General features: G+C 43.5%; 1 protein-coding gene across 4 annotated transcripts in view; it reads right to left on the bottom strand.

The window, feature by feature from the left end:
• Positions 1-20034, bottom strand: part of HEG1 (heart development protein with EGF like domains 1) — an 84098-nt gene that overhangs the window by 45335 nt on the left and 18729 nt on the right. For all 4 annotated transcript variants that reach the window (XM_085873936.1, XM_085873937.1, XM_085873934.1 and 1 more), the window contains one exon: positions 10965-11687. In XM_085873936.1, the coding sequence (XP_085730062.1) occupies positions 10965-11687 (723 nt within the window). The remainder of the gene's footprint in view (positions 1-10964; positions 11688-20034) is intronic.

Here is a 20034-nt window from a genome sequence, read left to right on the forward strand (position 1 = left end):
ATTCCAGCCATAATTTGTTGAATTGAAATCTTTATCCGAAAAATCTGAAACTTCCGATATCTGATCTACGACCCAATGCAAGTGAAGAATTAAATTTATGACATTCATAACTCATGTCAAGAAACAATCGTACCTGCAGAAAGTATTCCCACCCCTTTAATTTTTTCACATTTTGTTGTGTTACAGACTGAATTTAAAATGGATTATTTTTAAAAAAAAATTGTCACCGATCTACACAAAATAACCCACATTGACAAAGTGAAAACATGTCTTTGGAAGTTTTTACATATTTATTGAAAATGAAATGCAGAAATATCTAATTTACATAAGTCTTCAGCCCCCTGAGTCAATACTTTGAGGAAGCGCCTTTGGCAGTGATCACGGCTTTGAGTCTTCTTGGGTATGTCTGCATCAGCTTTGCAAATCCGGATTTGGGGAGTTTTTCCCATTCTTCTTTGCAGAATTGCTCAAGCCCTGTTAAGTTGGATGGGGGAGCATCAGTGAACAGCAATCTTCAAGTCTTTCCACAGATTCCCAATGGAATTCAAGTCTGGGCTTTGACTGGGCCACTCAAGGACTTTCACATTCTTGATCTGAAGACATTCCAGTATTGCTTTGGCTACATGCTTGCGGTCATTGCCCTATTGGAACGTAAATCATCACCACAGTCTCAGGTCTTTTGCACTCTGAAGCAGGTTCTCCTCTAAGATTTGCCTGTATTTGGCTCCATTCATTTTCCCCCTATCCTGAAAAGTCTCCCAGTCCCTGCCACTGAAAAGCAACCCCATAGCTTGATGCTGCCACCACCATGCTTCATCGTAACGATGGTATCAGATGAGTGATGAGCCGTGCTCTGTTTCAGCCAAATGTAGCACTTTGCATTCAGGCCAATGGGTTCAATTTTCTTCTCGTCAGACCACAGAATCTTTTGCCTCATGCTCTCACAGTGGTTCGTGTGCTTTTTTGCAAACTCCAGACATTCTGTCATGTGTCTTTTTCTCTCTCAGGAGTGGCTTCCATCTGGCCACTCTCCCATAAAGCCAAGGATTTCTGAAGAACTTTGTGAAGTGCTGCAGAGATTATTATCCTTTCAGCAGGTTCTCCCATCTCGGTGAAGGAACTCCATAGTTCTGTCAGAGTAGTCATTGGGTTCTTGGTCACCTCCCTGGCAAAGGTCATTCTTGCCCTGTTACTGAGTTCGTTTGGATGGCCAGTTCTAGGAAGAGTCTGGGTAGTTCCAGATTCTTTCCATTTCGTACTGATGGAGCTCACTGTGCTCTTGGGAACTTTCAACACTCCAGAAATTGTTTTATACCCTTCCCCAGATGTATGCTTCCTCACAATTCTATCTCGGAGCTTTACGGAGAGTTCCTTTGACTTTATGGGAGAGTTTCTGCTCTGACATGCACTAGCAACTGTGGGACCTTATATAGAACAGTGTGTTTCTTTCGAAATCATGTCCAATCAATTGAATTGGCCACAGATGGACTCTAGTCAAGTTGAGAAGACATCTCAAGGATGATCAAAGGAAATCGGATGCACCTGAGCTCAATTTGGAGTGTCATAGTGAAGGGGTCAAATACTTATTGATTCAAGCCAATTCAGCTTTTCATTTTTTATTATGTAAAAATTTCTCAATTTTTTTTTCTACTTTAACGTGATGATGCTACCAACACCATGCTTCATGGTAGGGATGGTGTTCGATGGGCGATAAGCTGTGCTCTGTTTCAGCTTGGCATAGTGCTTTGCATTCAGGCCAAAGGGTTCAATTTTCATCTCATCAGACCACAGAATCTTTTGCCTCATTCTCTCACAGTGGTTCGCATGCTTTTTTGCGAACTCTAGACATTGTCATGTGCCTTTATCTGTGACCCGATGACGAAGCCCACGATATTGAACTGTTCCTTCAACATCAATATTTTAATATCAGTCATCCAGACCTGTCTGTAATCAGTGTTTCAACTTAAAATTAAGCTCCCCCACTTATCTAAGGAGTTTTAAAGTGTAACTCACTTGGTCAACTAACAAGGCAAACATGAAGACCCAGGAGCTTTCCAAAGAAGTCAGACATAAATTCTCACAGACCTTTCATGATCGTTATGGATCGAGTTCGATAAGTGTCAGTTGGTGAGTGTATTTGTTACATATGCCTGGTGTTGGCTTAATGGTTCGAGTGGTGGGCTTGGGATTCCAGGATCCTGAGTTCAAATCCCACTTGGCTGATGAATTAATACAAAGTGGGGTTGAATCTGCTTGTCATCCTTCTGAGGTTGGCAAAATGAGTGCCAACATGATGGTATACTGTATTGGAGTGGTGACCTGTCCAGGATTGTGTCCAAGAGCCAGAGACTGCTTAGGCAGCACCAATGCTCTGCACAGTATATGGTCCCAATGGATGGATGGATGGATGGATGGTGAGTGTATTTGTTACCCCCACCACTGAAGTTGAAGGAGGTTATGTTTTCACATCTTTCTGTCTGTTTGTTTCTTTGTTTGTGTACAGGATCTCTCAAAAAGTTGTGGATGTATCCAGATGAAATTTTGTGCACAGGTTGGGAGTGTGACAAGAAACAAATGTGGTTTTGGTGAAGATCTGGATCCGCATCAGACTATGAGAATTTTTCAGGTGATACTTCACCATTGAGAGATGCAGGTGAAAACGATATTGCATGATATCTCAAAAAGTTGTGGACGGATTCAGATGAAACTTGGTGGACGGGTTGTGTGTGTGTGACGAGGACTAATTGTTTAGATTTTGGTGAAGATCTGAATCCGGATCTGGATTCGAGAATTTTTCAGGTGATACTTCACCATTGAGAGATGGGGCCAAAAAAGTATGTATAGCATGTTTATCTCTAAAAGTTGGAGATGACTTGTGACAAAACGAGGTGGAAGAGTTGGTTAGGTGACAAGAACCAGCCAATTTGATTTTGGTTAAGGTCCGGAATCAGATCCGACCTATCAGTGACATACAAAATGTAAACTATTCAGCCTGGCGGAGGTATGTTCTCTAAGGAGTGCCATTCTGTTTCGCCAAGTTGTCACTCTGAGTGATTTTTCATTTGATTTTGTGTTGTTCAGTGACAAAAAAATCTCAATTTAACACATTTTAAATTTAGGCTGCAACACAACAAAATGTGAAAAAGTCAAGGGGTGTGAATACTTTCTGAAGGCGCTGAATGTGACATAATAGATAGAGTGCATGGATGATACAGGTGAATGGGCCTTATCTTCAAAAGGGGTGTTTTAATTAATCCAAACACCCAATTTTCACTCTTGCACTTCGTTTGAATTTTGTTAGTATGTATGCAAAGTTTCAGGCTGCTCGGTTTTATACTTTTGGAGTTATGGAGCACACACTGACACACACACACACACACACACACACACACACACACACACACACACACACACACACACACACACACACACACACACACACACACACACACACACACACCCTTTTATTATTAAGATATATGAGACAATTTGCTGACTTGTAAGTCATGATTTTATTTTAAAAGCATTGAAACTTGTGTGTATAACTGTGGGGAGTTTTAAAATCATTGAGTGTTTCTTTTAAAATCATTGTGAAGGAATCTTATTCAATGGTATTAGCATTTGAAAAGAAGGCAGTAGGGATCAATAAATTGCTTATTAAATATCCTTCTATTTCATGTCATACACTGGTTTCACCTGTTAAACAAGAGATGGGACATATATCAGTCAATTTTTTCAGCCATGCAAGTCCTCCGGATAACTGGCTCACTCGCTTCGGTGCACGGAGGCAGCACAAAACATTTAGCACAAAGATAGAAGGTTAATTCTCAGTTCAAACTTAATTTATATACCCAATGAAAATCTGCTGTTATATGATATCTATCGTTTTTTTCAATAATGAGTTTCGATCAAAGTTGATCGAATTTAACCATAACAAGTGGTAATGCAAAGATTCTGTTCAGCATCTGCGGTCGCGGCAAATTGTGTTTTAACATAATATTTGCAGCATTTCTCAGCCTTGCAGCGCAACTCAAATCACTGGCTGAACAAGCACGGCCGAACGGCCTTAGTGACATTTCCAACTGGCGAGTCGAGCCCGTAGTCTGATGTACACTTTTTAAGGCCTACATTCTCGTCCAACGTGCTCAGGCAGCCTTAGGCACAGTTGGACAACTTTGTCTACTTTAACCATAACATTTTAATGTCAAATTTAAGCCCAAGTTGATATTATGCCTTTAATGTGGATTATGTCAAAGTTCCCTGCGCTGTCCTGATCAGTGAGTGAGTGAGTGAGTGAGTGAGTGAGTGAGTGAGTCCTCACTGGTTCTCAGATCTGTGCTCATCTATATACCCTGACGAGGCTTTGCATTGATAATGCTCTGTCTTATTACAATTGCAATTCATTGATCAATTTCTCCTTTGTTAGAAACTAAACTGAAAGGGCCGAATTTATGAAAGGCGCTTAGCGATTGCCTTTCTAACACACCTTCCCCTTAAATGGCGACAAAAACATCGTTGTACTCACACAGCGAATCACCTGTCTAAATAGCAATTTATGAAGGGAGACAAACAGCTGATTAGTTGTGTGTGCCGAAACAGCCGATTAGTGTGCATACCTAATTTATGACTCAATGCCTTTTAAACATTTATTTTGTTCAGTATTATATAAGAGGTTAACCAATTAACCTAAATAACTCCTGGCCTCTTGTACATCAATTTATCAATTTTTAGTTTGTGTGTTCTGACGACAGCAACACGCCTTTTGTAAATTTGTCCCAAAGTGTTATGTTGATTTATTGTCGTTTTGGATCACATCAGATTTATGTTTATGAAAAAAGTTGACAAACAAGTTCGAATTGCGAACATACCCTGTGGGAGCTCATTCATACAACTCTCAAGTGAGCAATAGCACGGACGACAGATAGTTTTGAAATTTGGTAAGATTTTCATCGCATCAGAAAAAGAAACCAGAACACCTCACAAGAGTGAGGGTAGTTTCATATCAACATTTGCGACTTAATTTTGCGTTGGCCATCGCCCAGCACATTTAATTTTGTTTTTTTTTTATAACAATTTAAAGAAGATGAGCTGAAAGGGCCATTTCTCAACCCAAAGGGTGGGAATCGCACTTTGGGCTCAGTTAATGCCTGTAGAGTGACCTCAAGAATATACCTGTCAAATTTGATCTGGTTTCTTTCATGAATAACGGAGTAATAGTAATTTTAAGCAAATGGATTGAAAGGGCCGTTTCTTGGCCCAAGGGCCAAAATCGCACTTTGGGTTCAGACAATGCCTGGGGAATGGTCTGTAGAATATACCTGTTAAGTTTGGTTCGGTTCCGTTCACTAATAACCGGTAAATAACAATTTTAAGAAAATGGGCCAAAATGGGCCGTTGCTCAACCCGAAGGGCCGCAATTGCACTTTGGGCTCAGTTAGTGCCTGTGCATATGTGTCTAGTATATGCCTGTCAATTTTCATCGAATTTTGTTCACGAATAATGGAGAAATAGATGTTTGAATGAACTGTACACTAGAAAAGAGAGAACACGAGCGGCGCTTAGACCCCGTGGGGTGGAAGACCCCATGGGGTGGAAGACCCCACGGGGTAAAGATACATTTTAGTTTTTCTTTCTCAGAGGATAAATTAGTATATTTCTGTTTTCAACTGCAGAACTGTTTAAATGTATATACAGTCGCCTGCAAAATTATTCACCCCCTCCAAAGTTTTCACATTATGATGCCACCTGAGGTTATGTCATGATGCTTTCAAATAAAACTTAATATAAAAAGTCTTCACAAACTACTCCAATGTGATAAAGTTGAAAAATGCAGAGAAAATGTGAATATGTTAGATGAGCAGAGAAAAATCAGATGATTCTCAGTTGCATAAGTATTCAAACTCTTTCCCTATTAAATCTAAATCACTTCAGGAGCAAATTATTTGTTTGAAAGTGTAATAAGTTTCACCTGTATGTAATCAGTGGTTTATCTTAAAAATTAAGCTCCGCCACTTATCTCAGGAGTTCAAAGGTGTGACTCACTTGGTCACCCAACAAGGCAAACATGAAGACCAAGGAACTTTCCAAAAAAGTCAGAAATAAAGTGGTGGAGAAGTATCACTCAGGAGAGGGTTATAAGAACATTTCAAAGTCACTCATCCCGTTGAGTATGGGGAAATCCATCATTAAGAGGTGGATGACGTATCACACCATCTAGACTCTGCCCAGATCAGGTCAACCATCCAAACTCAGCAGCCAGGCAAGCATGAAACTGGTTCAGGGTGTCACTGTAAATCCAACAATGACTTTGAAAGATCTGCAAGGGTCTTTATCTGAGATGGGAGTCAGTGATCATCAATCAACAATATCCCTATCCCATTCACAAAGCTGGCCTCTTTGGACTGGTGGCAAAAAGAAGCCATTATTGAAAAAGATGCATCTACAAGCTTGTATGGAGTTTGGGAAAAAAAAAACATCTTAATGATAATGTAGGCATGTGGAGAAACGTTTTTTGGTCAGACGAGACAAAGATTGAACTCTTCGGTCTAAATTGAAAGCGTTACGTCTGGCTCAAACCGAACAATGCACATCACCATATCAACACCATCCCTACTGTCATGCATGGTGGTGGTAGTATCATGTTATGGGGCTGATTTTCATTAGCAGGGACTGGCAAGCTTGTCAGGATAGAAGGGACAATGGACGGTTCACAGTACAGGAGAATCCTTGATGAAAACCTGCTTGAGTCAGCCATGAATCTGAAACTGGGTAGGAGATTCACATTTCAGCAGGGCAATGATCCGAAGCACAAAGCTAAAGCCACGCTGGAGTGGCTGAATAAGAAGAAAATAAATGTTCTTGAGCGGCCCAGTCAAAGTTCTGACTTGAACCCAACTAAACATTTATTGACTTATAGATTGCAGTCCATCGACGATCACCATCAAACTTGGCAGAACTCGAGCAATTTTCATGTGAAGAATGAGCAAAGATTTCACCATCTCACTGCACAAAGCTGGTCGAGACCTACACAAAAAGGACTCGTAGCAATCATTGCTGTAAAAGGTGCTTCCACCACGTACTGACCTAAGGGGCTGAGCACCATTGCAACCAGTGAATTTTGGTTTGTACATATTTTTGCAAGTGTTGTTGACGTGTAACCTCCTTCAACTATAACAGTGTTTTGTTTGATCTCTTCAGTTATGAATAAACAAGTTTATTGAGAAAAATTGTTTCTGCATCATTTTTAATTCATCTAAATGTGGCATTATTGGTCGGGGTGAATACTTTTGCAGGCCACTGTAGTCCTGGGAAATCGACAGACACGTTTTTACTGCATTAGGATTGAGAATTTTAAACCTGAAAGTTGAGTATCTCTATTATAATACCAAGCTTGCACACTAAAAACTCGGCTCGCCGTCACACGATCCCTATGAAACTGCTGTGGCACATAGCGGACATGCCGACGATGTTTGGGAAGTCTTGGCGTTCCATCGTACCACGTGCATTTTGCACAATGCGTATTTTTGTCATTCCCCGTGTACGGTCTGTCGTCTGCTACCAGCTATGTTGTACTGCTATCCCGTGCATGGGCATGGGTATCGCTAGTATAATAGGTTGAGCAAAATGCACAACTTTTAAACTCTCTTTGTATTGGCTTTTGGACCATATATCTATTACATTCTCCCTGGGGTGGGGAGCAAGGGTGCATTTAAACAACGCATTAAATTGTGAAAATGGAGAGAAGGGGGAAATGATGAGAGAAGATAGAAGGGTGTGTATGGGATTGGAGGAACAGCGAAGAGAGAAACAAGGGTAGGGGAATGTGGGAGTATTGGAGAGAGGAAGGAGGGTTTGGGGGAATGTGGGAGGAGTGTTGAAAGTAAGGAGAGTCGGGAAGTGTGTGTGGATTTGAGAGAGAAAGCAGGATATGGGAGTGTGGAACGGTTGGAGAGAGGAAGAGGAACATGAAAGTGTAGGCCGAGGTGGATCGGGAGATAAAGGAGGGGAGGGGGGGTGGAAGGATTGGAGAAAGAAAATATGGTCGGGGAGTGTGGGGGAATTGAAGAGGCAAAGGGAGCATGGGAGTATTTTGGAGATAGAGGAGGATATGAGGGTGTGAAAGCATTGGTGAAAGGATGGTGGGGGATTTTGGGAGGATTGCAGAAAGAAAAGAGAGTTGGGAGTGTGGGAGGATTGGTGAGACGTGAGAGAGATTTATTTTTTTTCTGGGAGGACTGGAGAAAGAAAGAATGTGTGTGGGGGGAGGGGGTGGGAGTGAAAGGTGGTAGTGAGGGAGGATTGGATTGGCTTTGCAATTGCAGTATTTTTAAAAATTAAATAATTCAATGATAGGCCTGGGTTTTTGTTTCCTGCTCAACAATCTCCATTGACAATTGACTCATGATGTCAAATGAGTGAAACAATCACCACACAGGTGAGCGAGTCATTTCTCAAACTGCCAATTTTCTTGATACATCTATTGTTCTGCAATATGCTGCAGAAACGTCAAGGGCATTGGATAATTATTTCCAGGTTTGTGATTTTTCTGTGTTGACATAAAGGCATGGAAGCACGTGAAAACAATTAATGGAGCCAACACGCTGCAAAACTACCAATTACATTGATGGACAAAGTCACATGCCTGCAGTCACATTTTTATCGCCAAACATAAGTTTTTTTCATACAAACTCAAAGCTCCTGGAGGAGCTACAACATATAATGGATCAGGATGCAACTATTAAACGGTAGAAAGAGGAGGAAATATCAACAGCAGGGTTGAAGGACAAAATAGACTGAACTTCTTCAAAAGGGTGATTAATGAAATGAATTAGCAAATTTGCCAAATGGTCCAGTCCCTTCATTGCAACAGTGAGAGTGTGAGATTTGTCAGAGTTGAAAGAGATATTCCAAGTGGACCAACTCCCGCCCGATTCGACTGTATAAAGGTCTGCAGAGGAAAAGGCTGCCGCCTGCCCATTTGAAGGATCCACAGCAGAGGGTAGAGTCATTAGCGATAAGATAAAAGAAGATTTTTATGAAGATGAAGAACAGGACAGGGCCCAAGACCGCCTTGAGACACCTCAGCTTCGACAAGGATATGAGAGGATCCTGCTGAGAGCCACGGGCTCACAGCGAGAGTGGAGGAAAACAGCGTGTGTCAAAAACAAGATGTAGTATTTCCATTGCTCTCCATCCCACCAATCCCCTTTTCTTACTGGTGCAGGTCCTTCTCGAGTGTTCAAATCGAACAGTTGTTCTTTACAAATGACTGATTAGTGTTTCACGATCCATGTAAGTTTCAATAAGCTAAAGTTTCTTGTTATCTTGCGTGCAATCCAAGGTGAGGGCAGGTCACTCTTTTGGAACTGCCATTGGTAATGTGTAACTCAGTGCTACCTGCTGCATGGTCAGGTTGTTGGCGACTAAACCGACACCCCCAGTGGCGTTACGAGTGGGGAGCGTGACTGTGACACCTTGTCAGGTCTAAAAACAACACCTGGTAAAAGGTGAATGAGCTCCCTACGAGAGCCAACAGCTATCCAACAAGGAGATGGTGGCTGAAAAAACACCCATTCAGATTGAACCAGTTTATGGAAACTCAGGTAGCCGAGAAGGGGAGTGAACCCTTGATATTTGTCAGTGCTTATTTGTAAAAAAAAAATATATATATATATATATTTATATACAGTAAGCCATGAGAGAAAATGGCGTTGGATGCTTTAGGCTGAAAGCTCAGAGAACAAGGTAGGGTGCCGGACCATCAAATGCTCAAGATATGTTCACAGAGATGGCCTTGATCTCTTGTCTGAGATTCAATGCTTTCCGAGAGAGTCACTTGTATCCATCTAATCTATTGTTGGGAAAGCAGAAGCAGTATTTCCTGGAGAGCTACTTGTTCAAAAACCGAATTAATAATATCTGAGATCAGGCCTGGAAAAAAGGAAGGATAAAATGTCAACTGTGATGATGAATTGCGTAACTGCTCATCATTTAACGTAAATTAATAGGCCTCTAGTTAAGAGGATTCGTTTTTGTGTGGTGCATCAATATTGATATTGGCTAACTTTCAAGCAGACAGAAGGACACCTTGGGTAAAGTATAGGGGAACATAACAGAATGAAGGAATGCAATATCAGCAGAGCAGGTTTTTAAGACAGGGTTGCTGATGCCATCTGGACCCGTTGCAGAGACAGAGTCAAGGGTTTCCAGGGACTTCTCGACCTTCTTGGTTTTTCACACCTTTTAATGGCGTTTGGCAGAACAGATTGTTATAAAATAGTATGTAAATCGACGAATGACATATGTTGCTGTGGTTTGACGATTGTAAACATCTGTGTGGAAAGATGTTGAATATGACCCTGAATTTGCTCGGTGGGGCTGGTAGAAGTTTAAAGCTATATATGCTCGTCTTTAGCTGCCTAATGTGGTTTCGAATCTCAGCCCAGCTTAAACTGTCCCCCTGGTATTTTGCATGCAATCCAAGGTATCAATGTGTGCATCGAGGATCTCAAACTGAAGGACCCATTTGCCTTTGCTGGTGGGTGGTGGATACTAAAGATCCAACTGGTATTTTTCATGGAGTAGATAAGTTCACCAGAACCCTGAACAAATTACAAATTCCTGTTCTGACTGACTGCTGGGAAGGCAATGCCAAACCTAGTATAACCTTTGCACAGTAACTTCTTCGGCGGTAATCTGTCAAGAGTATGGTCCATACATTGATCGATGAAATGTATTTTGCAAGAAGACCTTATATCTAATAGTTTTGCTTTTTTTAAATCAACATTAATTTTTTTTTTCACGTTTGTTCTCAGCAGCATGTACAAAAGTCCAACACTGCAGATAGGTTTATATGAATATTATGCTTTTGCAGAAGTAGTCTTGCACACACAGAAGACAATTCATCATTAGTGGGGAAAAGCCTAACAATGTTGGTAAAATAAAAAGAAGAAAATTACTTTTACCTTGAGCTGTTTTATTCAATAAAGTGGTGTTCACCGTTATCGGCACTCTTGTTGGCAGAACCATTTCATGAGAACTCTCGTTTTCAGTGAAGGATCTTGGGACAAGAGTAAGAGGATCTGCATTATGTTCCATCACAGTCGTGGGAGTACGTCGTGCCTTTGTTGACAACTGCAGAGGGGGAATTGATGGCGTCTTTGTCGGCTTTCGAGAATGAGTGGTTTGAATTATTGGCGTCGAGAAGTTTCCATTTGAAGTTGGCGTTCCTGAGGATGAGAGCATCTTGGCACTTGGTGAAGAAGCACTATTATAAGTATTTGCTTGATGCGGCATCTCTTGAGTTGTTCGGGAAGTTACGGTGAGATCTCGAGTCATTTTCACAGATGAGGAAAACGGTACAATGGATGACGTCATCAAATATTTGCAAAACAAAAAATTGACAAAAGTGGTTGCCCTGTGCAGTCCTGAGCATTCTTCATTCTTTGATGACAGTGTCATAAGAGCTGGAGAAACACTGACGGATATTCTGCTTATCAGATCTGTGGTCTTGGATAAAGGAGATTGGGCAATATTTTGCTTTTTTGCTGTTGTCATGCTGTTGACCATGGTTGTTGTTGTTGTTGTTGTTGTCGTTGTCGTTGTCGTTGTTGCTTGAGAAACAGAACTGGAGACCCTTTCCTGCACTGGAGTTGTTGTTACTGGTTCTTTCTCCGCAGAGTTTTTATCTGTAAAGTAAGACATAAAGAACATTTGGTAAATTATGCACAAACAAAGATGTCATCATTAGCCACAAAAAGAGTGGGGAAAGAGATGAAGAAAACACAGAGCAAGATAGAAAAGGAGGGAAGGCTGGAGAAATTGGCAACTTCAGGTTAATAAATTACAACAATGGGGTGTATATATATATATATATATATATATATATATATATATATATATATATATATATATATATATATATATATATATATATAATTAGGGTGTGTCTAATGACTACATGAAAAATTTAAGTTTGATATTTTATATCGGCCAGGTAAAATTTGTGTGCCACTTTATACAAAAACATGTTCGACTGACGCAGAAATGAAATGGTCACATTGGTTCTGCTCCTTCTCACACTATCTGACCATCATCGCGGAGGGAGCTGACAAATTTGCCGCTCTCGTGAATCATGTCTCGCCCGGCGTGTACAGGCTCTTCTCGGGGTGCGACACTTACGAAGCAGCGATTGACGTGCTGCAGGCGCTCTACGTGAAGCCCAAGAACGAGGTATACATACGACATCTTCTCAACACACGCAAGCAAGCAGCCGGGGAGACAATCGATCAGTTCCTGCAAGCTCTGAATCAGCTGGGAAAAGACTGCAGCTTCCGGGCGGTAAGCGCCGAGGAACACCGAAAGGAAGCCACACGGGAGGCATTCATCCAAGGACTCAGATCAGCCCACATACGGCAACGCTTACTAGAGAAAGCGCAACCCACTCTTGACAAGGTAGTCGATCAGGCTCGAGCGATGGATACGGCTCAGCAGCAATCTGAGTCATTTGGGACACCGATGCTGCTCATGAACGCTGCTACGATGGGAACCCAAGGAACCCCACTGGCACAGACACAGCCAGACATAGGGGATGGAGAAACACCCGAGGAGCCGGATACCCAGACCTCGTCAAACTCCTCAGCAACTGCTCCGGTCGGTAAATGCTTCTTTTGTGGGTACAAAAGGCATCCTCGTCAAAAATGTCCCGCCAGAGATGCCACATGCATGAATTGCGACAAGAAAGGGCATTATGCCAGGGTATGTAAATCTACTCTAAGGAGGAATAAACCCACTTCTGCGGCTCTCTACTCGCAAAATAAATTGACTGCAGCCTCCCGGGGAATCTATCCAAGGCTATCATCAACGTGCGAATTAACGGGCATATGGCTGAGGCACTGATTGATACCGGTAGCTCTGAAAGTTTCGTCAACAGCTCGCTAGTGAAGGGCAGGAAATGGGTAATCCACCCGACTGACAATACGGTATGCATGGCCGCCACCTCACTACAATCCCGCGTACGAGGGTACTGCAATGTTGAATTGGACGTAAAAGGGTACACGCATCGGGATGTAAAGGTGCTGGTGCTTCGTGATTTGTGCGCAGACGTAATTCTGGGTCATAATGTCCTCAAGCAGCACACGAGCGTCGAAATACCCTTTGGAGGAAGCAAGCCTCGTCTAATTTTAAATGCGCTGACCACCGCGGAGGTGACGTCCCCCCAGCTGTTCGCTAACTTGTCGCCGGTCTGCAAACCGATAGCGATCAAATCGCGGCGATATACCACTGCTGACATGAATTTCATCACTTCAGAAACCAAGCGATTACTGGAGGAGGGAATTATAGAACCGAGCGATTCGCCATGGCGCGCACAGGTGTTAGTAACCAGCAGTCAGAACCATAAGAGACGGATGGTTGTCGATTATTCCCAAACGGTCAATCGCTTCACCCAACTCGACGCCTACCCCCTGCCGCGCATAGATGAGATGGTCGAACGCGTGGCCAATTATAAGGTATTCAGTACCATCGACTTGCGAAGCGCCTATCATCAAATTCCCATCCGAGAGGAAGACAAACCGTACACTGCATTCCAGGCAGGGCGGCGCCTCTACCAGTTCAGAAGGATACCATTCGGTGTCACGAATGGAGTAGCTTGCTTCCAACGGGTTATGGACGACATCATCTCAGATGAAAACCTCGAAGACACTTTTGTTTACGTGGATAATGTCACAGTGTGCGGTAGGGATCAGAGGGAACATGATAGGAATCTGGACAGATTCTTGAGCATTGCTGGAAAATATAATCTGACTCTCAACTACGAGAAATGCGTATTCTCGGCAAGGTCAATTGACCTTCTCGGCTACACGATAGCCGACGGCACAATTAAGCCTGATCCTGAGCGATTGCGCCCGCTCCGTGAGCTTCCACCACCTCAGGACTTGCAGACAATGCGCCGGGTGATCGGGATGTTCGCTTACTATGCAAGATGGATTTCGCAATACTCCGAGAAAATACATCCCCTAGTGCATTGCAAAAACTTTCCACCAGATGCCGCTGTCGTGAAAGCTTTCCACGATCTCAAGGATGATATCAGTAAGTCCGTGGTTTTATCGATCGACAGCTCGGTGCCCTTCGTGGTGGAGACCGACGCTTCAAATCACGCCATAGCTGCAACACTTAATCAGTCTGGGCGGCCGGTCGCTTTCTTCTCGAGAACTCTCTCTAGAAGCGAGCAGAGACACTCAGCGATAGAGAAGGAAGCGTACGCCATCGTCGAAGCGCTGCGTAAATGGAGACATTATTTACTGGGAAACCACTTCACGCTCGTTACGGACCAACGATCCGTGGCTTTCATGTTTGATGGGAAAAATAACGGGAAAATTAAGAATGAAAAAATTATGAGATGGCGGATAGACCTAGCCTGCTACAGGTACGACATTGTTTACCGGCCCGGGAAGGAAAACCCTGCTGCAGATACCTTCTCCCGGGTCTACAGTTCGGCAACAATCAGTCAGGCTTTGCAAGACCTCCATGTGTCTCTGTGCCACCCAGGGGTAACCAGGATGGCACATTTCGTACGCAGACAAAATCTTCCCTATTCTGTTGAAGATATTAAACAAATGAATGCTTCATGCCCTGTTTGTGCTGAACTAAAACCCAGATTCTTTGGCGCGGCATCTGGCAGACTGATCAAGGCTACTTCCCCCTTCGAGAGACTAAACATCGACTTCAAAGGGCCCCTGCCAACCGAAACAGACAACAGATACATATTCACCGTTGTTGATGAATATTCAAGGTTCCCTTTCGCGTTTCCGTGCTCGGATATGACCTCGGGCACTGTCGTAAAATGTCTCTCTGACCTCTTCGCTATGTTTGGGAGACCTTCGTACATACATTCAGACAGAGGGCCGTGTTTCATGTCGGCCGGGCTAAAACAATTCCTATTAGAGCACGGCATAGCAACTAGTCGAACGACGGGTTACAACCCACAGGGAAACGGGCAGGTGGAAAGGTATAATGGAGTTATTTGGAAAGCCATAACTCTGGCGCTGAAATCGAGAGGACTGGGCCCCGAGCGATGGGAGGTTGCTCTTCCTGACGCAATGAATTCCATACGCTCTTTGCTCTGCACGTCCACAAATGCAACTCCTCACGAACGAATGTTTACTCACCAACGACGTTATGTTGACAGTCAAACGGTGCCCAACTGGCTGACCCACCCCGGTACAGTGTTCATGAAACGCCCGGTACGACAAAGCAAGTATGAACCGCTGGTGGAGGGGGTCGAACTCATTGACACTAATCCAGAGTATGCTCATGTCAGGCTCCCGGATGGCAGGGAGACCACTGTGTCGGTTCGCCATCTGGCTCCCGCCGGTACTCCTCCCGCCGGTACACCACCTCCTGGCACTCCTCCTTCTGACATTTCCCCCCCCAGGAACTCCGCCAGGCGACGGGGCTGCCGCGTTCCCCCCGAGAGCGATCGAGGAGTCATCCCCAGCACAAGTCGAGGCTCACCAAGAGGATCGGGAGTCTCCCTCAAGTGAAACTGCCGTTTACTCCCGGAGAGGTCGACGAATAAGGCCCCCTCGACGACTCAATCTGTGAAGGAGATTATCGGCATTCTCGCTGCTCATGCTCCTATATGCCCATTATATCATATATCGATGCTCATTTCCATGCTCCTACAACTCAAAATAATCACTGCTTGGCATGTATGCTCCTGTAGATCAATTAGTCCGCGTTGCTTGAAATGTATACTCCTATAGTGCTAAAGCAATCATGGTGTGTAAGATGGGCCCCTAGTTACATTTTAAAGGTGAGGAGAATGTGGTGAATTAACGTGAATCAAGGGACATGACGCGGGATCACATGTTGTGCGTCTCGCGTATAAGGGGAGGTCTCTGCGGCACGGGTGGATTGTCCCCGGGGCATTGCTATTGACATCGGCTGTCCACTTGATGCTCGTTAATTCACCACAATATATATATATATATATATATATATATATATATATATATATATATATATATATATATATATATATATATATATATAATTAGGGTGTGTCTAATGACTACATGAAAAATTTAAGTTTGATATTTTATATCGGCCAGGTAAAATTTGTGTGCCACTTTATACAAAAACACCATATCCAGAATTAAAACTTGAAAGCACAACATTTACTACTTGCTCAACGAGACCAAAGGTATACACAGTTGCGCTCAAAGCCGGTCACTGCTGTGATTACTGGCATTGTGGCCAGTGGCCACCCATAATATTTTTTTGGTGACACACCAAAGCAAAATAGATAAAACATAAATATTATTAATTTTAAGTTTTGTTTTTGAGTTACCCTCTCCAAAGACAGCCCTGCACAATGCACAGCACATCTAGCCTGCGAAGCCTGACAGTGCAAAGCAGCACCACACATTCGACCGACAGATCACAATAAATTGTAACAATTTTATATCGCAGGGCATTGGCTGCAGCATACAGCTTTGTATTATTTATCTCGACTGCCTGTTGATGCAATCTTTGTGATGCTTATTCCATTCAATGTTTGGCTGTTTGCCATTGTTTGGCTTGTTTGCAGGTGAAATGGCGAAGTTAACTCGGAAAAAGACTGAGATTTGGTTGATTGGTGGCACAGAAGATCACTTCAGTTGTGCTAAGCTACCTTCACGAGGAGAGATGCTCAAGGTGCTGTTTGATTTTCATATACAGAAAGAACATAGTCTAAATGACAGTGTGAAGGAAACGGTCACAATGATCCTACAAATTTGGGAACAAGCACGGATACCAACGAGGGCTAAGAATCATCTCTGGGATCAGCTACGACGTCTTCACAAGGAATGGCAGGGCCTGAAAAAAAATATCACAAGGAAGTCAGCGACAGAAGAGGGAAAGCGTGATGCTTTCAGGGATTCTTTGGACAATGTCTTTGATATTGCACATGAACAGGCCATGACAATGATCAGGATAGAAGAGGATCGGCAGTTTTTGAAGGCTCAGCGTGAAAAAGGACGACATGGTTCGATTGCAGGAATTGACGTGAAACTCGCAAAGCAAGAAGAGAGAGCACTGGCGAGATCAGCAGCAGTTGCAGTGCGTGAGGAACAACATCATGCAAGCTCAGCAGCAGTGACAGATGTTGTAGTGCTTCATTCATCATCTGAGGAAACAGCATTATCTGCAGATAGCTCAGAAAAAGAACCAAAGAAAACTTCAACATCTTCTGGATCACGGCGGTGGAAAAGGGGAAAAATCTCTGTAGTCACACGTGAAGTTGCAGCAGCACTAGATCGCACCAAAACCAGCAGCAGGAATGCTACTCATATTTTTTCTGCAATGGCTACGTCCGATCAGTTTACAGCACCAGTTAGTGAACTGATGATCAGTCCTTCTTCAGTCCAACGAGCAAGAAAAGTTCAACGTGTAGCTCTAGCAGCCAAGATTCGTGAATCTTTTCATCCACTCCTTCCACTAACATTGCACTAGGATGGCAAGATAATGCCCAATTACACAGGAACTGAACAACTGTCTGTGGATAGACTTCCTATTATGGTGTCTGGCAAGGAGGTAACCAAGCTTCTTGCCATCCCCAAGCTATACAGTAATCCCTCGTTTCTCGCGGGGGTTACGTTCCAAACCCTCCCGCGGTAAGTGAAAATCCGGATGAATGGACGCCTCCACAAAACACATTTTAAACACATTTTAATCTCAATTAAACACATAAAGAAAACATTTGAAGCATAAAAATGCTTATTGTAAACTCAGTAACGTTGCAAAAACATTGTGATGGGCAGTTGCTGGCGTTGTTTCTTCATGGTGGTGAGGAGAGTTTTCGCCATTGTTGCTAAGCGTTCAAGTGAGAGGCCTTCGTCGTCGTGCTCCTGCGATGGATCAGATTGTTCCTCCTCCTCCTCACATGCAGACTTCGTAAGCTCAGCCAAATCCTTGCCGTTAATAGGTCAGAGTTGGTTTAGATGAGGTTATTCACTTCGTCGTGCGCCTTGTCGTTGAATCCCCCTCCTAGAATCTTCGCCAGCTTGTCCGCCTTATCGATTGCCGAATGGTGAATTTCGTCTGGAGAAAAGGCCTTGTATTCGTGGACGCATTCTGGCCACAGATTCTTCCAACAGGCGTTTAAGGTTTCTTTTTTCATTTCTTGTAGAGCCTTCTGAATTATTTGGAGGCACGTTGCTATCGTGAAATCACGCCAATACGCCATCAGGGAAAAATTGTCGTCGGAATCCATGGCCTCCACGAGGTGCTGCACGGCGTTGCGAATGTAAAGCGCTGATGTTGGCTTCATCCTTCCTGATGTAGCGTATGGTCGATTCATTCAAACCGTAATGGCGCCCAACTGCGGCAAACGTTTTTCCTTTGGGCGGCATCGTAGGGCTTGGAGAAAAAAACGTAGAAAATATCTTTGTCGTTTACAAGCGAAACACTCAAGACAGCGAGAGTGCGCCTCGTGGGCAGCAGCCAATCAGCGCCAAGGAGAAATGAATCGCGCACTCTCTGTCTTTGTCTCGTGCGTTGTGTCGACAAACATACAAATTTTTTTTGTTGTTTGTTTTATTATGAAGATACTTTCGAGCACCACGCGTTATAATTTATTGCTTAAATAATCTATATTTTATACATTATTACCACGATGTACCGGGGGAATCCGCAGAAAAAAAATTAGTTATGTTGCAAGGGAAAACCTGCGATAAACCAGGGGCGCGATAGGTGAACCGCGATGAAGCGGGGGTTGACTGTATTCCGGCACTGCTGCCATTATGGCAGAGGCCTGTATGGCTGAGATAAGGAGCTGGGAACTGGAGAACAGAATTGTGGCCTTATGTTTCAACACAACAGCAAGTAATACAGGTATAAAGGGCGGCGTTTGCATAAAACTCGAAACAGAGTAAGGAAAGGATCTTCTGAACCTTGCCTGTCGACATCACGTGTCTGAAATTGTTTTGGAAAAGGTTTTTTTCACTGTATGAAGTTTTTAGGTCTCCAAAAATCGAAATCTTCAGTCATTTCCGTGATTTCTGGCCAAACATTGATTAATCAAAGTATCGCACAGCTTTGGATGATAGCGATGCATCAGAGCATGTAGATGATATTCGAGAAAGTATCATCACCTTTGCCATGCAGCAACTGAATACTAAGCACCCCAGAGATGACTACGAAGAGCTCTTGCAGTTAACAGTCATCTTCCTAGGACCTACTCCACCAAAGGGAATAAGGTTCAGGTACCCAGGGGCAGTTCACCGTGCGCGTTGGATGGCATGTGCCATTTATGCCATCAAGATGTGGCTTTTCAGAGATCAGTTCCACATCCAACAGCGCCAGAGCACAACGAGGGCATCTGTACAATCCCACTCTCGCATGGTGTGGAAGCACTTACTTCGAGTGTCACTTTTGTGACCACTACCTATGTTAAATACTGGTTCACCTGCCCATCAACCGGTGAAGCCCCAAGGAATGATCTTCAATTCTTGAAGGCACTGCATAGCTACCCAGACAAGGAAGTCTCAAATGCTGCTTTGACTGCATTTCCCAGACACCTGTGGTATTTGTCAGAGACCTTGATTGGCCTCAGCCTTTTCTGCTACTCCGTCACTGTCGATGAAAAGTGCTGCATGGTCCACAACATGCACAACGAGAACGGGCACTCATAGAGCGCATACCTTCGCCGCCATTACTTTTTTTGTTCTTGGTATGAGTGTGGGGAACTGGTTTCATATGAATGGTCTTATGACACAAACCACATATCTATAATGTCATGACCCCCCCCGACTTTCGGGGGCTACGGACTAAACAACAATCAACTCACGTCGTTTTGGCGAGTCTTCACGCGCAAGCTCGGTGAATACAACGTTTCAACAAGAGAAGGTAATCTCGTTTGATGCTGGTTTCATGCAAATCGAATAAGAATTGACCGAGTTCTGCCAAAAACCGCATATTTTTCAAGGGCGTGACCCCCCCGCCCAACATTTTACCCCAACCGGTGACATGTGTTATGACGTCATTGTGTCA

This window comes from Eptatretus burgeri, chromosome 3 (assembly GCF_056783735.1).
Source record: "Eptatretus burgeri isolate ZD-2024b chromosome 3, Ebu_testis_v1, whole genome shotgun sequence".
Classification (NCBI taxonomy): domain Eukaryota; kingdom Metazoa; phylum Chordata; class Myxini; order Myxiniformes; family Myxinidae; genus Eptatretus; species Eptatretus burgeri.